At 30.0% G+C, this 17,714-nt stretch overlaps 8 protein-coding genes across 8 annotated transcripts; 5 read left to right on the top strand and 3 right to left on the bottom strand.

Moving 5' to 3' along the window:
* Positions 1-1,602: 1,602 nt before the first annotated feature.
* Positions 1,603-4,512, top strand: BX663DRAFT_494813 (uncharacterized protein). Its single transcript, XM_051525550.1, has 4 exons — positions 1,603-3,713; positions 3,805-4,226; positions 4,296-4,441; positions 4,496-4,512. The coding sequence occupies exons 1-3, from the start codon at positions 1,697-1,699 to the stop codon at positions 4,338-4,340; spliced, it is 2,484 nt and encodes an 827-aa protein (XP_051387080.1). The 5' UTR covers positions 1,603-1,696; the 3' UTR covers positions 4,341-4,441; positions 4,496-4,512.
* BX663DRAFT_494812 (uncharacterized protein) lies at positions 4,495-5,304 on the bottom strand. Its single transcript, XM_051525549.1, has one exon. It carries the CDS (start codon positions 5,294-5,296, stop codon positions 4,733-4,735), a length of 564 nt encoding a protein of 187 aa, XP_051387079.1. The 5' UTR covers positions 5,297-5,304; the 3' UTR covers positions 4,495-4,732.
* Positions 5,305-6,470: 1,166 nt separating this feature from the next.
* On the top strand, positions 6,471-7,912 carry BX663DRAFT_482766 (uncharacterized protein; the record flags this gene model as incomplete). The annotated part of the gene is made up of 2 exons (XM_051524455.1): positions 6,471-6,486; positions 6,687-7,912. 2 exons carry the CDS (start codon positions 6,471-6,473, stop codon positions 7,910-7,912), a joined length of 1,242 nt encoding a protein of 413 aa, XP_051387078.1.
* Positions 7,913-7,963: 51 nt separating this feature from the next.
* On the bottom strand, positions 7,964-8,761 carry BX663DRAFT_482765 (uncharacterized protein; the record flags this gene model as incomplete). The annotated part of the gene is made up of 3 exons (XM_051524454.1): positions 7,964-7,975; positions 8,005-8,568; positions 8,738-8,761. The coding sequence occupies 3 exons, from the start codon at positions 8,759-8,761 to the stop codon at positions 7,964-7,966; spliced, it is 600 nt and encodes a 199-aa protein (XP_051387077.1).
* A 564-nt stretch (positions 8,762-9,325) lies between these two features.
* Positions 9,326-11,266, top strand: BX663DRAFT_494808 (kinase-like domain-containing protein). The gene is made up of 7 exons (XM_051525548.1): positions 9,326-9,569; positions 9,667-9,764; positions 9,830-10,097; positions 10,156-10,232; positions 10,299-10,398; positions 10,474-10,644; positions 10,700-11,266. The coding sequence occupies exons 1-7, from the start codon at positions 9,383-9,385 to the stop codon at positions 10,903-10,905; spliced, it is 1,107 nt and encodes a 368-aa protein (XP_051387076.1). The 5' UTR covers positions 9,326-9,382; the 3' UTR covers positions 10,906-11,266.
* Positions 10,902-11,704, bottom strand: BX663DRAFT_528909 (glycolipid transfer protein domain-containing protein; the record flags this gene model as incomplete). The annotated part of the gene is made up of 4 exons (XM_051530201.1): positions 10,902-11,066; positions 11,129-11,264; positions 11,327-11,504; positions 11,569-11,704. The coding sequence occupies 4 exons, from the start codon at positions 11,702-11,704 to the stop codon at positions 10,902-10,904; spliced, it is 615 nt and encodes a 204-aa protein (XP_051387075.1).
* A 196-nt stretch (positions 11,705-11,900) lies between these two features.
* On the top strand, positions 11,901-13,309 carry BX663DRAFT_548171 (uncharacterized protein; the record flags this gene model as incomplete). The annotated part of the gene is made up of 5 exons (XM_051531061.1): positions 11,901-12,291; positions 12,361-12,407; positions 12,571-12,600; positions 12,666-12,818; positions 12,908-13,309. 5 exons carry the CDS (start codon positions 11,901-11,903, stop codon positions 13,307-13,309), a joined length of 1,023 nt encoding a protein of 340 aa, XP_051387074.1.
* A 246-nt stretch (positions 13,310-13,555) lies between these two features.
* BX663DRAFT_494792 (uncharacterized protein) lies at positions 13,556-17,016 on the top strand. Its single transcript, XM_051525547.1, has 7 exons — positions 13,556-13,660; positions 13,756-14,013; positions 14,102-14,296; positions 14,368-14,665; positions 14,801-15,274; positions 15,345-15,906; positions 16,080-17,016. Exons 2-7 carry the CDS (start codon positions 13,791-13,793, stop codon positions 16,971-16,973), a joined length of 2,646 nt encoding a protein of 881 aa, XP_051387073.1. The 5' UTR covers positions 13,556-13,660; positions 13,756-13,790; the 3' UTR covers positions 16,974-17,016.
* Positions 17,017-17,714: the final 698 nt, after the last annotated feature.

Raw genomic sequence — 17,714 nt, 5'->3', positions numbered from 1 at the left:
TAAGTATGTATCTATATGAAACTATGAAATTACTACGAACGATATACTTGTATATGTATATATATAAAGTAGTCACCAGCCTAATAATTGTTATATTTATTCCACATATAGTAACAGCTACTATCTGCTTATAATTACTTGGGTTTTTCTTTTTGTTCTATATCTGTTATAAATACACTTTCATTGTTTGTTTATGGAAACCTGTTTCTTCTCCTAGTTGTACTTTAGGGTTATTATTTCTTTCTTGAATGGAACGCTTTGCCTGAATCAACCTTTCAGCTTCTATATAGCTTATTGAACGCGACATTGTAGAAAAATACAAGATAATAATAATAATAATAATAAAAGAGGGAAGGGGAGAGAGGTGATAGATGAAGGTACGAAGAATGGATGAGTAGACTGGAGAGTTTTTTTTTTATTAAAGAAAAAAAAATAAAACTAAAGAATTAAAATAAGGCATGATATGTCTATCAGAATAATGATGAATGTAAAGTGAAAGAGAATTATAGAAAGACTACTAATAAAGTGAGCAAGATTAAAGAATGGAAGTTGCGTGTATTTTATATAAGAATTTTTTGAGATCAGAAAAGTAGACTCGGGAAGTATTTTAGTTACAACGTCCTTAGTCAATTTAGTACAGAAGTATCTTATTCGTCCACCACCTAGGTACCTTAAATCTGGAGTTAAATAAAGGGTAATTGTGTACCTTATTTTGATGATTGTCGAACTATTATTTGATATCAGATCATGACATGAGGATCTCTGTCCTAATGTTTCATAGTAGTTGTGTTACTGACACAATTGTTATGTACATATCTGTTTGTTATCTTCATTGCTATTGCTATCGTATTACTCATTAAGGTTGAGTAAATATAAAGTACATGCATTATTAGTATTTAACTTAACTATCTATATTTGTATCACGTGCATGTAATTGATACTAGCATAGCATATGATATGGGGATTTAGTATTATTATTTAATTCGAATTTAAATGCGCATTTTAATTATCAATTCTACTACACGAAAAAGGAGTGAAATTCTTTGTTTTCTGATTTAGATATTTATGTCTTTTTTTTTTTTTTTTTTTTTTTCTTTTTTTTTTTTAAGCAAATACTCTATATAAATAATTATCATGACAATGTATCTGTACTTTGTTTCTATATTTGCTTTTTTCCTTGCTTTGTCTATTTTTATTCTAACTTTAAATATTTTTATTGGTCTCAAAACTATTAAATAACACTCTAATCCACTTGCCCTCATCATTTATATAATTCTTTACTGTGAAGAACACGCTTACTCTTGCTTCCAAAGAGGTTCTTCATAACATATTCACTTCATCAATCTAACTCAGGTAAACTTAATGTATTTAAAAGCCATTTTATAGTAGTTGTTCATTGAAGGGGGAGGGGTCATCTTAATATGTATGTAATTTTCTTCAAATAAAAAAAAAATAAAAAATTATAGTTTAATTGAAGTTTCTTTTTAGTATATTCATTAAATAAATCTTTTTTTTCTCCGCACACTTTTATGTATGTGTGTGTGTGTATGTGAATGTGTTTGTGTATTTTTTTTTTCCTCTCTTTACCACTATTCTATAACACTCCTTTAAACAAATAAATAACTTTCCTTTTATTTTATTTTTTTTTATTTTTATTTTTTTTTTTTATTACCCATTCCATTCTTTTTTTTTTATAATGATATCAAGTATAGATGATAGACATGTTACAGATTATAATGATAATATAGGCCACATTCAACACCAACCATTTTATTCAAATGATGAAGAAGATGTTTATGAAGAATATGATGAAGATCTTGACGAAAATGAAGATGAATTCGAACAAGATGATTCTGGATCTGAATTAAGTATTCCAGATCCAAATATTGATTTTGATATGGTATATGCCTTACACACGTTTACAGCTACTGTGGAAGGACAGGCATCAGTTGTACGTGGTGATGCATTAACGTTATTAGACGATACCAATTCATATTGGTGGTTGATTAAAATCTTAAAGACGTCAGAGATTGGTTATATCCCTGCTGAAAATATTGAAACACCTTATGAAAGATTAGCTCGTTTAAACTCCCATCGTAATATTGAACTTACGAGAGGGGACATTCAAGATGCTTTCCCAACACCTCCTTCAAATAAAATAAAGAAAAAGAAAAAGGTCACGCTTGCAAAGGAAGTTCAATTTCAATCACAAATTATATATGGTTCAAGTGATGAAGAAGATGAAGAATTTAAAGCTGAATTTGAAGAATGGGATGAACGAATGCTTTCAGATGATTCTGAAGAAGACGAAGAAGAAGAAGATAGTGATGATCCTTATCATTATTATGATCAATCACATTTATCTTATACTAAGGAGATGTCTCTAAACCAATATATAAATGATGAACAACAGGATCCTATTGATTATTATCAGAATATAAATGATAATGATAACAATAGTGACAGTGATAGTGATGTTCGTATTACATCTTTTGATTTAGTAGAAGAAGAGACGATTAAAATCTCACTTACGCCTTCTATCGCACGTGATAATGATGAAGATTCTGATAATAGTAGTAGTAGTAGTATTCAATCTAAATTGAAAAAAGCAGCTAAACTTGATACATTACTTGGTTCATCTGATGAACCCACTAAAAAAAAATCATCTCTAGGTCTTCGTAAATTCTTTTCTCGTACAAGTCATAAAAAGGAGAGTCATGAAAAAAGGGCTTCAAATGGTTCTAATTCAATGACGACGGAAGTTGCTTCCATTAGTCCTCAATCAACAACAGGGAAGATGACTTTGGATCGTGATAATCTCATGAATGCACAACAAGAACCTCAACTATTAAAGATCTATGTAGGTAATCATGTAGCTTATAAGCTAGTTCAAGTTTATGCTTCGACTACCGCCTTAGAATTGATTCATCAAGTGATTCAAGAAGATGAGAATGAGGCGATGTTAGAAGAAAATGCATATCATGATTATTATATCATTGTCAAAACATTAGGTGGAGATGAATTTACTTTAATACCGTCAGATAAACCCTTAGAGATCTTTCATTCACTGACTACTCATTTAAATACACCTATGCCTTCACTTAGAAAGGCAAAACGTATCTCTCAATTAATGGGTCATGAGAGTCAAACTTACATAGGTGGGCCTTCATCGGATACAGCTCATGAAGAAGAACAAGTTCAATTCTTTTTATTTTCCAAGACAAAGCGTGTAGATGATGGTGAAATTCAAATTAAAGTGTCCTCTATTAAAGCAGAAGATGAAAAGAGAGTGGATAAACTTGTTAAGGTTCCATCTCGTATGTTAGTTAAGAATGTGATTGAGTTATTACTCGAAAAATTTCATATCTTAAATGGAGTTGTAACAGCAGCAAATGATGATATTAAATCACTTCGTTTAGACGGTAATGATACGATTATTGAATATGGACTTGCAATGAATACAAAAGATGGAGAAGAGATTATGTTAAATTTGAATGATAAAATATTGGATGTCTTTCGTGATGATGTACCTCCTATTCAATATCGTCGTAGTAGTAATCCTGATCGAACTTCAATTACTGTGAACATTACAAGTCCTGAAAAAGATGAAATTTACTTTATTTTAAAGCCAATTGAAACAAGATCAGTACAACTCGAACCCGAAAAAGAAGAAGAAGAAGTAGAAGAAAAAGAGCCACAATCACAGTTACCGCGTAGGTTTTTATTATTATTATTATTATTATTTCTGTATATATACATACATGTATGTATGTGTAAAGTCCTTAACACCAACCATTTTTATAGCACAGAGACCTCATCATTTAACACGTCAAGATACACCTATACCTCGACAAGAAACAACAGTTCAAGACAAACCTCAGTTACCTTCTATGCCTCAATATCAGCCACAAGTGATCGTGAATGATCTTCATGATGTAAGTAGTAGTCCAGAAGAGGCTATGTTTGATAGTATGAAACAACCTATTATCTCCTATAATAATGATACAAGAGCTATTGATACCCCATCTACTTTTGGAAAGCAACCACAAATACGACCTGAATCTACAGATTCTTTATTATTTTGTCAAGATTTTGGTATGAATGATTTAATGATTATCGTTCGTGGAGCAGCAACAATTCAACAACAAAATAAGCGAATTTCTCATAGAAATGAAATTTATGAAATTTTCAAGGATAGTCAAACTCGGTTAGAACAATTAGAAAAGGTTTGTAATAATAATAATAATAATCTAATGAATGTATCAAATTCTAAATTAGACGTTTTTTTTTTGTAGGAGTTGGATCGTATTATGAATGAAACCGTTCAAATTTATCATTAATTTTTTTCTAAACAAATAAAATAAAATAAAATATATTATATTATATTATATTATATTATATTATATTATATTATATTATAGGTTTTGCATAAAGATAAAGGGTAAGCGAATGAAAAAAAAAAAAAAAAAAAAAAAAGTATAATTTTCTTAAATAGGAAGACTACTGCATCATGATGTTTAATGTATACATTTATTGCATAATAATGAAAAGAGTGTAACTATATATAATAGAGATTGACTGCTATACAATAATAACTGTTTATATAAACTACTTGTATATATTTACATCATAAAAAATCATGATAGTAGTTAAAGATGAATAATAGCAATAATACATAAATATGATTTCCTCCCTCCGCACAACTTCTTTCCTTTTTACAACATGTTCTATTTTATCTCTTTTTGACAGTTTCGAGATGTTTTTGTACAATAAGTTGAGCCACCTTTTGTGCTTGAATATCAGACGTAACGGTCTTATTGAAAATAGGTGAAGTCCAACGAGAATTAAAAGCACGTTGATGATGATAAGAAGGTGGAGCACCAGGAGCCGATCTTGATCTACGTCTAACGGCTACCATCATCGAATGACGTGAATTATAATAATTGTCTACTATTTTACGACTCTTGGATTTTATAACCTCTGTTTTAAAGTATTGACGCATTTGTTGATCAAGATCAATGGCATCTAATAAAATATCCATAGAAAGTTTATTTGTTTGTTGTTGCTGTTGCTGCTGTTGTTGCTGTTGTTGCTGCTGCTGTTGTTGTTGTTGCTGCTGACTAGGCAATACAGAAGGTACAGAAGTAGTACGAGAATGATGATGATTTTGTGGTATTTTGAATTGCATTTGATTATTTTCAATAGTTATCATCTTCTTTACTGGTTTATACTGTTTTTTAGTAATAGCATGATGTATAGAAGGTAATTTTAGTTTATCAAAGGGTAAGTAAGACATGTTATAATATAAAGAAAAGATAAGAGAAGGAAAAAGAAAAGAAATAAAAAACTGTGATTTATATAAAACGTATTTCTATTTTTAATTTACCAACAGTAACTTCTTTTCCCCCCCCCCCCCTTCCCCTTCCCCCCCTCAAAACGTATTTACATTACATTGAGGTATACATTTTTCCCCTCAAATTCCAACTGATTTTGATACAAACTAGTTTTTTTTTTCTTTTTTTCTTTCTTTTTTTAACCTTCTCTCCTTACACCTTTTTCTCCTTCGGCGTACGTATTATAAGACAAAGTAAAATATTAGAATTGGTAACAAAGTTTGTCTAACATGCATATATTGAAGAGTTATATATGTATATGTATATAATTGACGCCATCCTTATTTAATCCTTCTCCCTTTTAACATTTTATCTATTTCCCTTAATATGTATAATTATAGAATTATGAAGCATCTATAATACGCCACGTGGAATGTTGTATAAAGTCAAATTTAAGATATGTGTATATTATTATTATTATTATTATTATGATACATACTTAAAATATTTTAAATATGATATATAATATGTAAATAATAAAGAATGAGCAATAGAGTGCATATAACACTATACTATAATGTCCTTTAAAATACATATTCATTCATGTATATGATTATATATATTTATATCAATAGTCTTATTAATATTCATTCCTAATAAAATAATGCATATTTGTGTATAAGTATCTATCATCTTTCCTCCTCGTTCTATAATCGACGTATTTTATTTTTTGAACTTAAAGATGGGATAAACAAAAAAAAAAGATAGTTTAACATATACAAGTAAAATTCTTGGAAATAGACGTTAACTATATTCTATCTATTGTGATTTTTTTATTTTTTTTTTTTACAGGAGGTCATCAGATGACTGTATTGTATAAATAGTTCGTATCTCTGTTTTAATCATCTTACCCTAAGGATTCATCTATTGACTTGTGTTTAATAAGTTAACATACAATGACTAAACATTCAATAAATGTACCTTCAATTAGGCATCACATCTTGGTAGCTATATAAATATGATTTAAACAATTTCAAGTAATAGTTTAGTCGAAAACAGATTTCCTAAAATAAAGCAGAAAAAATTAAAAGCCCGTCCACTCCATTTTGCTATTATTTCATTTAAAAAAAAAAAAAAATGACAATTATGAGACGTAACAAATTTCTTCCGCTTTCTTTTTCTTTTCCCTTTTTTTTTTTTTTTTTCTTCTTCTTTAACTCAACATCATTATGAATATAAACGACGAAACAACAACAAATAAAGAAGATAAAGATACAAGAAAAGTAGCAAAGACTTCTTCTTCTTCTTCTTCTTCTACTACTACTACTACTACTACTACAAATCCTACTTCAGAAGAAGATATATTTTCGCTAGATGAATGGAGTACTTCAGAATTTATATCCGAGAATGATTTTGATATGATTGATATGTTATCTGCAGCTTTAGATCAAGTAACAAATCAAATAGAAGACAAACAAAAAGAATTTATTACAAAATCATCAGAATGGACAAGCAAGACAAAAGATAGTATTAAGCAACAAACTAAGAAATTAGAGTTACAAAAGGCACGTATCCTTGAACTACTTGTAAGACAATATCATAAGATAGATAAACGTATCAATCGTGATGCGAAAACAGTTCAGTTACGGGACAAGATAGCATTCATGTTCGGTGTCGGTAACGCCTGTGTTGCACCCGCTCTTGCCCTTCGTTATCCAAGTTTAATACCCTCTTATTATAGTGTACAATTTATTATTTTACTTGTCTTACGTTATGTTATTTATCGATCTAAGCGATGGCATTATTTTATATTTGATATATGTTACTTTGTAAACACGATGACGATGCTCTTCTTATGGATCTATCCTCATTCAACCATCTTATTCTTATCTTCTTATTGCTTAACAAATGGTCCCGTTGCTTGGGCGATTATCACATGGAGAAATTCTCTTGTATTTCATTCGTTAGATAAAGTGACCTCGGTCTTTATTCACATTTTCCCCCCATTAGTCATGTATTGTATCAAATGGATGCCAGAGCTTCAACAAGATATTTATTGTGATAACACAGCTATCGTGACCTTGTACCGTGACACACGATTCCCTGCTCTTCATCATCTAGAATCTCCTCCATTTTCAACTGTCATGATCTATTCTACTGTAGCTTATGGTGTATGGCAAACGTTATATTATATTTTCATTATGGTAGGAAGAAGAAGCAAAGTAGAATCGGGTTTAAGATTAACTTCTTACTCTTGGTTATTGGATGATACTCATGGCAAAAGAGGATTTATTCAAAAGATGGCCTTTGCATTTGGACCTAAATATAAACTAGAAATGTTTATGCTCTTACAACTCATTTATAACATTCTTACCTCCATTCCTACTTACTTTTTATATCGTCATTTCTGGTTACATACCCTATTTTTAATCGTCATGTTTGCTGCCAGTGTTTGGAATGGTGCTAATTATTACATTGAAGTATTTTCCCGAAGATATATTTTAGAAATAGAAAATATGGATAACAAAAAGGAGAAGAAGAACGAAGAAAAGAAAGCGGAAAAGCAGCTATTAGATTAACAGAAAAAAAAAAGAAAGGAATAATAAGTTTATGGGTTCTCTTTATTATTATTATGATGATGTCTAAATAAATTCATTCTTGTCTCTATTACTCGTTTTACACCTCTATCATTTCCAAATAATTTTGCTTCTGTACGAGCCCTTTTCAGATCTTCAGTTGTTTTTATATGATGCTGATTGGCTGCATTGATAAATGCTTCATGAGAAGAATGAAAATAAAAGAGGTTAAGAGCTCCAATAGTAACGACAATACCCGCTAATATAGATAAGAATGTAGCATTACTAGTATATTTTATATTATTATTAATCGTAGTAGTAGCAGATGATGCTCGGTAATAAGTGTTTGTATGAGAAGAAGTAGGGGGTCTATTATGTTCTTTAGGAGACGCATGATAATAGAATTTACTGGTGTTACGATGATGAATTAATATCTCATAAGCTTCTACTAGCTCTTGAAATTTTGCTAAATTTCCAGTTGATTTTTTATCCGGATGTAATTCTTTTGCCAACTCTTTGTATTTCTTTTTTATTTCTGCTGGTGTTGCTGATTCAGTTAAATTTAATATTTCATAAGGATTCTTTATCCTTTTTATATGTTGTTGAGAATAAAACTGTTTTAAAATGATTCTTGATGTTTTAAATGACATTGAATGTAACTAAGTAGAAAAGAAAGAAAGAAAAAAAAAAAAAAAGAATCAATTGGCAATTCTTATGTGGTCTAAATGGCAGTAATTTTAAAATATACTAATCAACATCTTTTTTAAACAACACTTTTTTTTTCTTTTTTTTTTCTACTTTACAATAAACTTGCTATTAAAATTATACCCTAACCCTAATGGTGAATAACATATTTATTATTTATTTGTTTAATAAGGTTTATGTAATTATTCTTATTGGATAATAAACAATATGGTAATGCCACCACCCCCATTTCCCTCCCCCTTTTCTTTTATAATATGTACTACTTGTGCTTGTTTATTTTTATCTATTTCTACTATTGTTCAGTAGAAGAACATGATTGATGAGTAGAGAAATTGTTTTTTTTTAGCAAATAAGTCAACTATTACTTTTCTTTATAGAATGGGCATATGATATTATTTTTTTTTTGTTATCATTACTTAATCTGGCGTCATATTCCAAGTCCATATATTTGTATACATGCATATGTATAAAATAGAATGACTAAGCAAGTGTTTATATATTTCTATACATTTTGTATAAATACAAAATAAACTTTTCATATAAAATATCCTCTTCACATGTGTAAAAAAAAAGGATTTCCATTTTTGTGTACCTCTTGTGACTTGATCATCAGCTATTTAAGATTTGATTGGGTCCGTGTTTCCGTTTTATCTTGATTTTTTATTTATTTTATTTTATTTTTTTTTTTTTTTTTTTACCCCTTTTATTTCATTTTTTTTTTTTTTGTTACTTGTTCACTTTATACCCTCTTTCAAATAGTAAAGAAAGATGCCACCGAATACATCTAATAATGATAATACTAATATTCATACTGATGATCATTTAAATCGACTCATTGAAGCTACTCCTTATTTTGACATTGAAGTTGTCAATGGAGCACTTTTTGAAGGGGCCTATAAAGTTGTTTCAAAAATATTTTCTACATGGAAATATGAAGATATAAAATTTGTACAATGTAAAGATGGCATTACAAATCAATGTAAGTGTGTGTGTGCGTGTGTAAAAATAACAGTAGTATGAGTAATATTTAAATTGACAACATTTTTTAATAGTGGTTAGAGTTACTTATTTACCTACTGATTTTTCAGTTCTTGTTCGAGCCTATGGTAAAGGGTCAGAACTGATTATAGACCGTAAACAAGAAATTTTGGTAGGTAGAAAGACGGGATTCGATGATATAAAGATACTCAGTTATATATATATATATACATATAGAATATCATTACCTTATCTTCACAAAAGATGTCACCACCATTATATGCTAGATTTAAAAATGGATTAGTCTATGGATTTATTAAAGGCAAAGTATCTACAGTAGAAGACTTGGGACAAGAAAAGAAAGCATTCTGGATTGCAAAGAAACTTGCAAGATGGCATCAAGTAAAATTACCTTTTGAAGAAGAAGAGAATAATAGAATGATTTATAATAATCATAAGAAACAACAAAAGCTATGGTCGACTATGTATAAATGGTTAGAACAAGGTATATCCTATTTTATTTGTTTTTATTCTGTATACATATTCATTCTTGTTATTCATAGTTCCTCAAAGATATGAAAATCCAACTATACAATCCATATTTGAAAAGAGATTCGATATGAACAAAATTAGATTAGAGGTATTCTAATCTTGCATGTTATAGAATAATAATATAACATAGTAATGATGTTTTAATTATTTATAGTTAGACTCTTTAATAAAAGAATTAGAAAAAATACAGTCACCCATAGTATTTTCTCATAATGATTTACTTTATGGAAATATCATTTTTGATGAAGAGAAAGGTAAAAAGAACCAATCATCATTCTATGATTGAAATATTAAACACAGCTATATACTTGTATATTTTCTTTTATTAGAAGAAGCAAGTTTCATAGATTATGAGTATGGTTGCTATGCCTCTAGAGGATTCGATATTGGTAATCATTTTAATGAATTTGCAGGCTTTGAATGTGAATATTGGAGATATCCAGCAAAAGAATTTCAAATGAAATGGTATGAATGGTATTTAACAGAATTTAATTATGGAGGTAAGAATCCTTTTATTTACCATGTGTATTTCTTAAAATCCGTTTTTTATGTTAGTTAAACCATCAATTGAAGAAAAAGAAAGATTATATAAAGAAGTCAATGGTTATTCTCTTGCTTCTCATTTTTATTGGGGTTTATGGGCTATGATTCAAGCTATGGTATCTGATATTGATTTTAATTATATGGAATATGCTGTGCTTCGTTTCAATGAATATGACAGGCGTAAAGATGAAGTTTTAACATTATTATCCTATTTTTAATGTTTAACATATCCTGGATTCTGTTCAAATACTTTATTTAAAATATCAATTAAATGAGATAAAGCCATTAACCATTCTCTCATTAATTCTATTGATTTATCATCTTGTATACCAATTTTTTCATAAAAATCCTTTCTCCAAGGACAAGCATTCATAGCAAGCTATACACCACACATATTAGTTTTTTTTACATATAAATATCATTTATTATTAGTTTACTTACATTAAATACGGGTCGAACAATGAAACTATGATAAGCCTTTAATGTTTTATCGTATGCCAGTGAAAAGGAAACCGTTAATTCTTCAGTTGGGTGATCAATATTATGCATTAATGAGTATGCTGTAAATTCAAGTCCCCTAACAATTTCTTTTTTTGTTTATTTTATTCATATTGTACTGTAATATTTATATTACTATACCTTTTTAACCATAATAATGCTTCTGTGGCCAATCTTCGCTTCAAATGGGCTTCTTTTGCCATTAACTTTTCTAATGTATTATATTCTATAGGATTCTCCAAGAAGCGTGTTCTAATCTTTTTAACATTATTACTCATGTCTTTTTGCACCACCATAAACGCGCTATTACCAAATAAATCTTTTTATACATGAAGTTTAGTGTCATCATTCCATCTTTCTTTTTTAATAAAAATGGGCTGTACCAAACATGTTAATCAAACCATCAGTTGCTTCCAAGAATTGATCTGTATTGATGCCTTCTGAATCAACTTCAACATTAGCATATGAACGAGTAATAATTTTTTGAAAAAGGTTTACAGTAGGTTCAAAAGTTGTCATTTAAAAGAAAAATAAAAAAAGAAAAAAGAAAAAAAAAAATAGAATAAAAATAGAATAAAAATAAGAATGAGCACGTGATGATCTTCGTTATTGTTATTATTATTGTTGGTTTTTTTTTTTTTCTTTTTTTACCTATTGTTTAATTCTTGTTTTCTTTCTTTCTTTTCTTTATATTAAACAAAGGAAGAAGAAAGAGATGATCTATCTTTATTCTGCTATATTAACAAATAGTTCAGATAATGAAGAACAAACCAATCATCAAGGTTACACAAATACATTTTGGATAGGTTTAGGGATGTCAGTGATAACAAACTTAATACAAGCATTTGCAACAGCTTATCAACGAAAATTACATTTACTAAACGACAGGATATTTCCAAAAGAATTACAAAAGAAGTCATATCAAAGACCAATGTGGTTAATCGCGTTTATATCCTTTATCATAGCAAATGGAATTGGCTCCATCTTTTCTATTGGATATTTACCTGTTATCCTATTAGCGCCAATTGGTGCCATAAATTTAGTGATGAATGCCTTTGCAGCGAATATTGTTTTAGGTGAACCATTAACAAGAAGGAGTATTTTAGGTACATGTACACATATTTATATGTATAATTTTTATTAATTTTTTATTTATTTTTATTTATTTATTTTAGGTACAGGGTTTATCATGATAGGTGCTTTACTGGTTGGATTTTACGGCGTAATACCTGAAACAAATCATAACTTAAATGACCTTATTGAGTTATATAAAAAAAAACAAGTTTTATGATTTATTTCAGTATTCTGGAGACAATTATAATCATCACAATCATTTTAACGCATTATTTTAATACAAAAATCAATTGTGATTGTGATTATGATAGAGAAAACGCCAAAAGATGGATTGGTATAAGGTAAATCATAGGTTATGTCATCAATCAAGCAAGCAAGCATGATGCTCATGATATTATAAAGTTAGGGTGTACTCTCTGGTGATATTAGCAGTCAAAGTATGTTATTTGCAAAGAGTGGTATCGAATTAATTATCATAACTATCCATGGTGAAAATCAGTTACAATATTCTTTAACTTGGTTTTTACTTGTCATGATGATTTTGACAGGTGCAATGCAGGTAATTTGTCGTGTAACATATATATATTTATATACAAATATATTTTTTTTTAAAAAAAAAAAAGTACCCATCATTATTGTCATTATCAGTTATACTATTTAAATAAAGGCCTCAAATTATGTGATAACATGATATTAATACCAGTCTCCTTTTGTAGTTTTAATTTATCATGTCTATTAAATGGTCTTGTCTATTATGGTCAATGGAGTTTATTTGGCTGGTATCAATTATTAAATGTTATATTGAGTGTTTGTTTTACTATTTTAGGTGTCATCTTATTGTCGTTACAACAGAAGAAAAAAGACACAAAGGTAGGCATGACAACCACTAACAAAAATGCGGAGAATCATCTTTTAATTGACGACCACTATGAACCTATTGCGCTTTTATCGGAGACTGAAAGAAGCTTTCTCATCCTAGACCAAGAAGAAGAAGAAGCATTACAAAAAAATGACACTGTGATAAGAGTGTATAACTACTACAAACAATAGATCAAATCACTTGCTGGTCAAAAAGGAAAAAAAAAACAAAAATTATTTAACTATAAATATTTAATTTTATGATGTATTTTTTTTTTTTAAAAAAAAGAGGTGACGTTGTGTGCATTTTTTTTTGTCTTATTTGCGAATGGTGTATATTTTGCAATTTTAAATCTCAGCTTTGTTTTTGCCTCTCTTGCTATTTTATTTAATATTTTTTTTTTCTCTTTTTCTCTTTTTTTCTTTTTTTGTTTAAATTTTTAAGAAAAAAAAGTATACCAAGGGTTATTTTTTTTTATTATTCGAGGAACAAAAAAAAAGCAAAGTATTTTTTTATTTTTTTAAGAACCAGGATTCGAAAAGGCAAGCTTTTATTAAAGAATAAAACTTATTCTTTTCCTTCTTTTTTTTTTTCTAACGCTTTTTTTTTTCTAACGCTTTTTTTTTCTTTTAAATAGAACTTTTTTAAAAAAATTTGCAAAAAATAATAAAAATGACTTCACACGAAACACGCTCTTCATATAACACAAGGACTAATAATAACAAAAGCTCTTCTTTTGAACAGAATAACGATATTAAAAAACTCAAGTCAAAATATTCTTCAAAGTTACCTACTCTTAAAGTTCTATTCTCTGACTGGTCAGACGATGACCTTTTATTTGTATTGGAAGAAGCTAATGGTGATCTTGATTTAACCATAGACAGAATTAGTGAAGGTAAAGAAAAAAAGCGCATATTTTTGGGCTTCTTTTTTTTGTGTTTATTTAAATATTCTTTTTTTTTTAATTTTTATTATTATTTTAGGACACGCTAGTCAATGGGGTGAAGTAAAAACCAAGAAATCCAAAAAAGAAGCACAAAAAGCAAAAGCAGCTGCTGCGAGCAGTGGTACACATCAACAACAACCTATTAGTACTTCCACTACTACATATCGTGATAATAAAATTACACAACAACAAAGGCCATATAATAATGACCGAGTCACTCGACCCGGAAAAGGTAAATTAAAAACACGAGCTAAATAAAACGTACATACATGAACAAAATAAAAAAAATTAAAACGATCATAGTATCATCAAATACTTCACGTACACGCACACCAAAGTCAAACTCTATTCCATCCGCGTCTTGGGATACTCAACCTAAATCAAATCATCATGAAGTGTCCTCTGGCTCTTGGGCATCTATTGCATCTTCAAAGCAAAATCAAGATAGTCTTCTTCATGACGACAGCTGGATTACTAGTAATGAAACTGCACCTAATGTAACTGACGATTGGGCTCCTATTTCCTCATCATCAACAACTGCACATACTGACTCTAATAATGATACCGAAGATAAGCCAAAGACTTGGGCAAGTCTCCTCAAGTAAGTTTTACAAGGGTTAAATTACAAAAAAAAAAAAAAATATGTGTGTGTAAAAATTACTAATTATTTATTTTCTATTATTATTATTATTATTATTTTACTCCTTAAAAAAAAAAAAAAAAAAAAAAAAAAAAGATCGAAGCCTAAACCTGAACCTGAACCTACTCAACATGATACTACTACTACTAATACAACCGAAAATAATACTACTCTAAATGAATGGGAAACATCTAACACAAATGCTACAAATGATTTTAATACTACTGCCGGATCAGATAACTGGAATACTTCAAATGAACCTCCTGTGGTGGACGAATGGTCTACTCCTAAATATGATTCTACTCCTGCTGAGCCTACTAAAACTACTAGTGGATGGGATGAATCTTCAGAAAAGAAAGAAGAAGATGAAAATAAGGCCGAAAGTATAGAAAAGAAAGAAGAGCAAGGTCAAGAAAAGACTGCAAATGAATCTGGCATGAATAGCCGTCTCCTTAACCAAGAAGAACCTGTAGTGTTACCTAATACTTCTTCCTCAGCTGTTTCTTCTTTAGATGTCAAATTTGGTTCATTAAACGTTGACGAAGAATCTAATACTAATAATGAAGAAAGGTAAATATGTATTTATTTATTTATGGGGAAAGCGTGTTTATTTATATATGTATATATTTTTTTTCACAAGTATTAGTGCAAAGGATATTACAAATGCTGCTACTACCACTTTACTTACTGCTGAAGAACCCGTTACACAAACCACCTCTACTGATAAGAATTCTACTCCTGCTACAGCCACTATCACATCTTCAGCTCCTACTGCTCCAGTTGCTATAACCACCACTCCCACTACTACTACAGCAACAACAACAACAACACCCGCTACTGCTGCTCCCACTACTAATGATAGCTATAATCAAACTTCTACTTATCTTAAGCAAGAACAATCCGTTTATCCAACTTCTACTACTACTACTACCACCGCCGCCACTACCACCACCACTGCTGCTGCTGCTGTTGGCACAGCCACTGCAGCTCCCTCCACCACTGGTATTCCCCAACAACACATGCTTCATCAACAACAAACAATGCCTCAACAGCATTTTGGTATGGATCATCTTACATCTGCCTATAGCTCTTATTTGCCCAATCAACCTCCGACTGGTATTTCAGGTTTCGGTATGAATCCTATGGGTAGCTTACCCGAATATGGTATTTATGGTACTGAAGCTCAAAGAGCTGCTGCTATGGTAAGTTAATAAATAGGAAATTGATGAATAGTGGGTAAAAAAAAAAATTATATGTATTCATATATAATACATATATGCATATACACGCGTGTAAAAATTTTTTTATGGGGATAAAATTTTTGTTCTATTTTTTTATACTAATTTTTTTTTTTTTTTTTTTTTTAAAAAAAAAGGGTTATTATGATCCCACTGCTTTTACTCATTCTCCTTCTGTTACATCCGCTAGTGTTTATCAAAGTCGTGATAAGTATGGTCATGATGCTACTGGACTCCACGGACAAGGACAAAGCCAAAGTATACCACAACAACAAATGTATGCAAATCTCCCTTATTACCAATACTATTATATGCCCAGCCAATTTAATGCCTATCAGCAATCTGCTTATAGTCAACATTTCATGAGTAAGAGCATGTATCCCACTAGCATGTACCAACAAGCACAACAACAACAACAACCTAATAATAATAAGCCTACTACAGCAACCGCTGCTGCTGCTGCTTCTCCTTATGCTACTGCATCACCCTATGGTCAACAATCCCAACTCTATAACCATCATCAATACGATGATCTTCAACAATTAGGAGGCATGGGAGGTTTAAATGATTATCAAAAATCCATGTATGGTAATACCATTGGTGGTGGACAACAACAACAACAACTTCAGGGTTTTCTTGGTAATTTAAATCAACAACAACAACAGCAACATCAACAACAACAACAGCAGCAACAACAACAACAACAGCAACAGCAGCATCAGCAACAACAAACTCAACAACAAACTCAACCATCATCACAACAACAAGGACAAAAAGCATCTAATAATCCTACAACAACTTCATCAAACCCTAACCCTACTACCACTAACAACAACACGAATCCAAATGTGAATACTCCTCAACAACAACAACATCAACAACAACAACATCAACATCATCAACCTTATATGGGTACTAATTATTTTGGTCAACCTCAAATGTTCTCTTATGGTCAATATCCCTATCAACAAATGCCTCCTCAACAGCAACAATCTCAACAACCTACTCGTCAACAATATTGGAATCAATAAATAAATAAATGGAAAAAAAAAATAAAAAAAAAAGAGGATAGAATAATAATAATAAATTTTTTTTTTTTTTTTTTTTTTGTTGTTGTTGTTATTCAGGTTTATAACTTATTATTATACAATTTTTTATTATTATTATTATAGCATTCCTATTATCACTACCATTATTGTTTGTTTATGACATACTTCCAAATAAAGTATTATTATTATTATTATTATTTCCTTGATGTAAAGGATGTTGTGACAATGGTATGACGACTGAAGCGGATGTTGTAAATGGTGACATACCTAATGGTTGTGGTTGCTGCTGCTGCTGTTGTTGTTGTGGTGGTGGTGGTGGTGGTATTGTTGTTGTTGTTGTTGTAGCAGTTGTTGTTGTTGTGGTGGTAGTGGTGGCGGTGGCGGTGGCGGTGGCGGTAGATGTTGTTGGTGCTACTGCTGTTGTAACTGATGTGTTATTAGCTGCTATTAAACTACCACCTATCATAGGCTCATATAATACAATCATACCATGTTGTGCATGATTTATACATTGGAAGCCACTATAAGGTGATGAGCTTAAAAGTACTTCGTATAATTCACGAATGTCCACTTGAAAGTCACAGTAAAGATCATTCATCATACAATGTAACTGAACTAATGTATGATATTGTTGACTACTACTTCGGAAAATACTTGTTTGTGTGATTTCGTTTAGTTTTTGGTAAGCTACTTTGGCTCTTTCTAATGTCATCTTTGTACGAT

Source organism: Cokeromyces recurvatus, assembly GCF_025118155.1.
Source record: "Cokeromyces recurvatus strain NRRL 2243 chromosome Unknown BX663scaffold_2, whole genome shotgun sequence".
In the NCBI taxonomy this organism is placed as follows: domain Eukaryota; kingdom Fungi; phylum Mucoromycota; class Mucoromycetes; order Mucorales; family Mucoraceae; genus Cokeromyces; species Cokeromyces recurvatus.
Note: the sequence above shows the minus strand (reverse complement) of the source record. Positions and strands in the feature narration are given on the sequence as shown.

Bases quoted from the DNA above. Each gene is read 5' to 3' on its own strand.
- BX663DRAFT_494813 (XM_051525550.1), top strand. From the start codon at position 1,697: ATGATATCAAGTATAGATGATAGACATGTTACAGATTATAATGATAAT. The intron at 3,714-3,804 runs GTAGGTTTTTAT...CCATTTTTATAG, and splicing joins GCCACAATCACAGTTACCGC to CACAGAGACCTCATCATTTA. The intron at 4,227-4,295 runs GTTTGTAATAAT...TTTTTTTTGTAG, and splicing joins GGTTAGAACAATTAGAAAAG to GAGTTGGATCGTATTATGAA.
- BX663DRAFT_494812 (XM_051525549.1), bottom strand. From the start codon at position 5,296: ATGTCTTACTTACCCTTTGATAAACTAAAATTACCTTCTATACATCAT.
- BX663DRAFT_494808 (XM_051525548.1), top strand. From the start codon at position 9,383: ATGCCACCGAATACATCTAATAATGATAATACTAATATTCATACTGAT. The intron at 9,765-9,829 runs GTAGGTAGAAAG...ATATACATATAG, and splicing joins ACCGTAAACAAGAAATTTTG to AATATCATTACCTTATCTTC. The intron at 10,233-10,298 runs GTATTCTAATCT...AATTATTTATAG, and splicing joins TGAACAAAATTAGATTAGAG to TTAGACTCTTTAATAAAAGA.
- BX663DRAFT_494792 (XM_051525547.1), top strand. From the start codon at position 13,791: ATGACTTCACACGAAACACGCTCTTCATATAACACAAGGACTAATAAT. The intron at 14,297-14,367 runs GTAAATTAAAAA...AAACGATCATAG, and splicing joins AGTCACTCGACCCGGAAAAG to TATCATCAAATACTTCACGT. The intron at 15,275-15,344 runs GTAAATATGTAT...TTTTTTCACAAG, and splicing joins AATACTAATAATGAAGAAAG to TATTAGTGCAAAGGATATTA.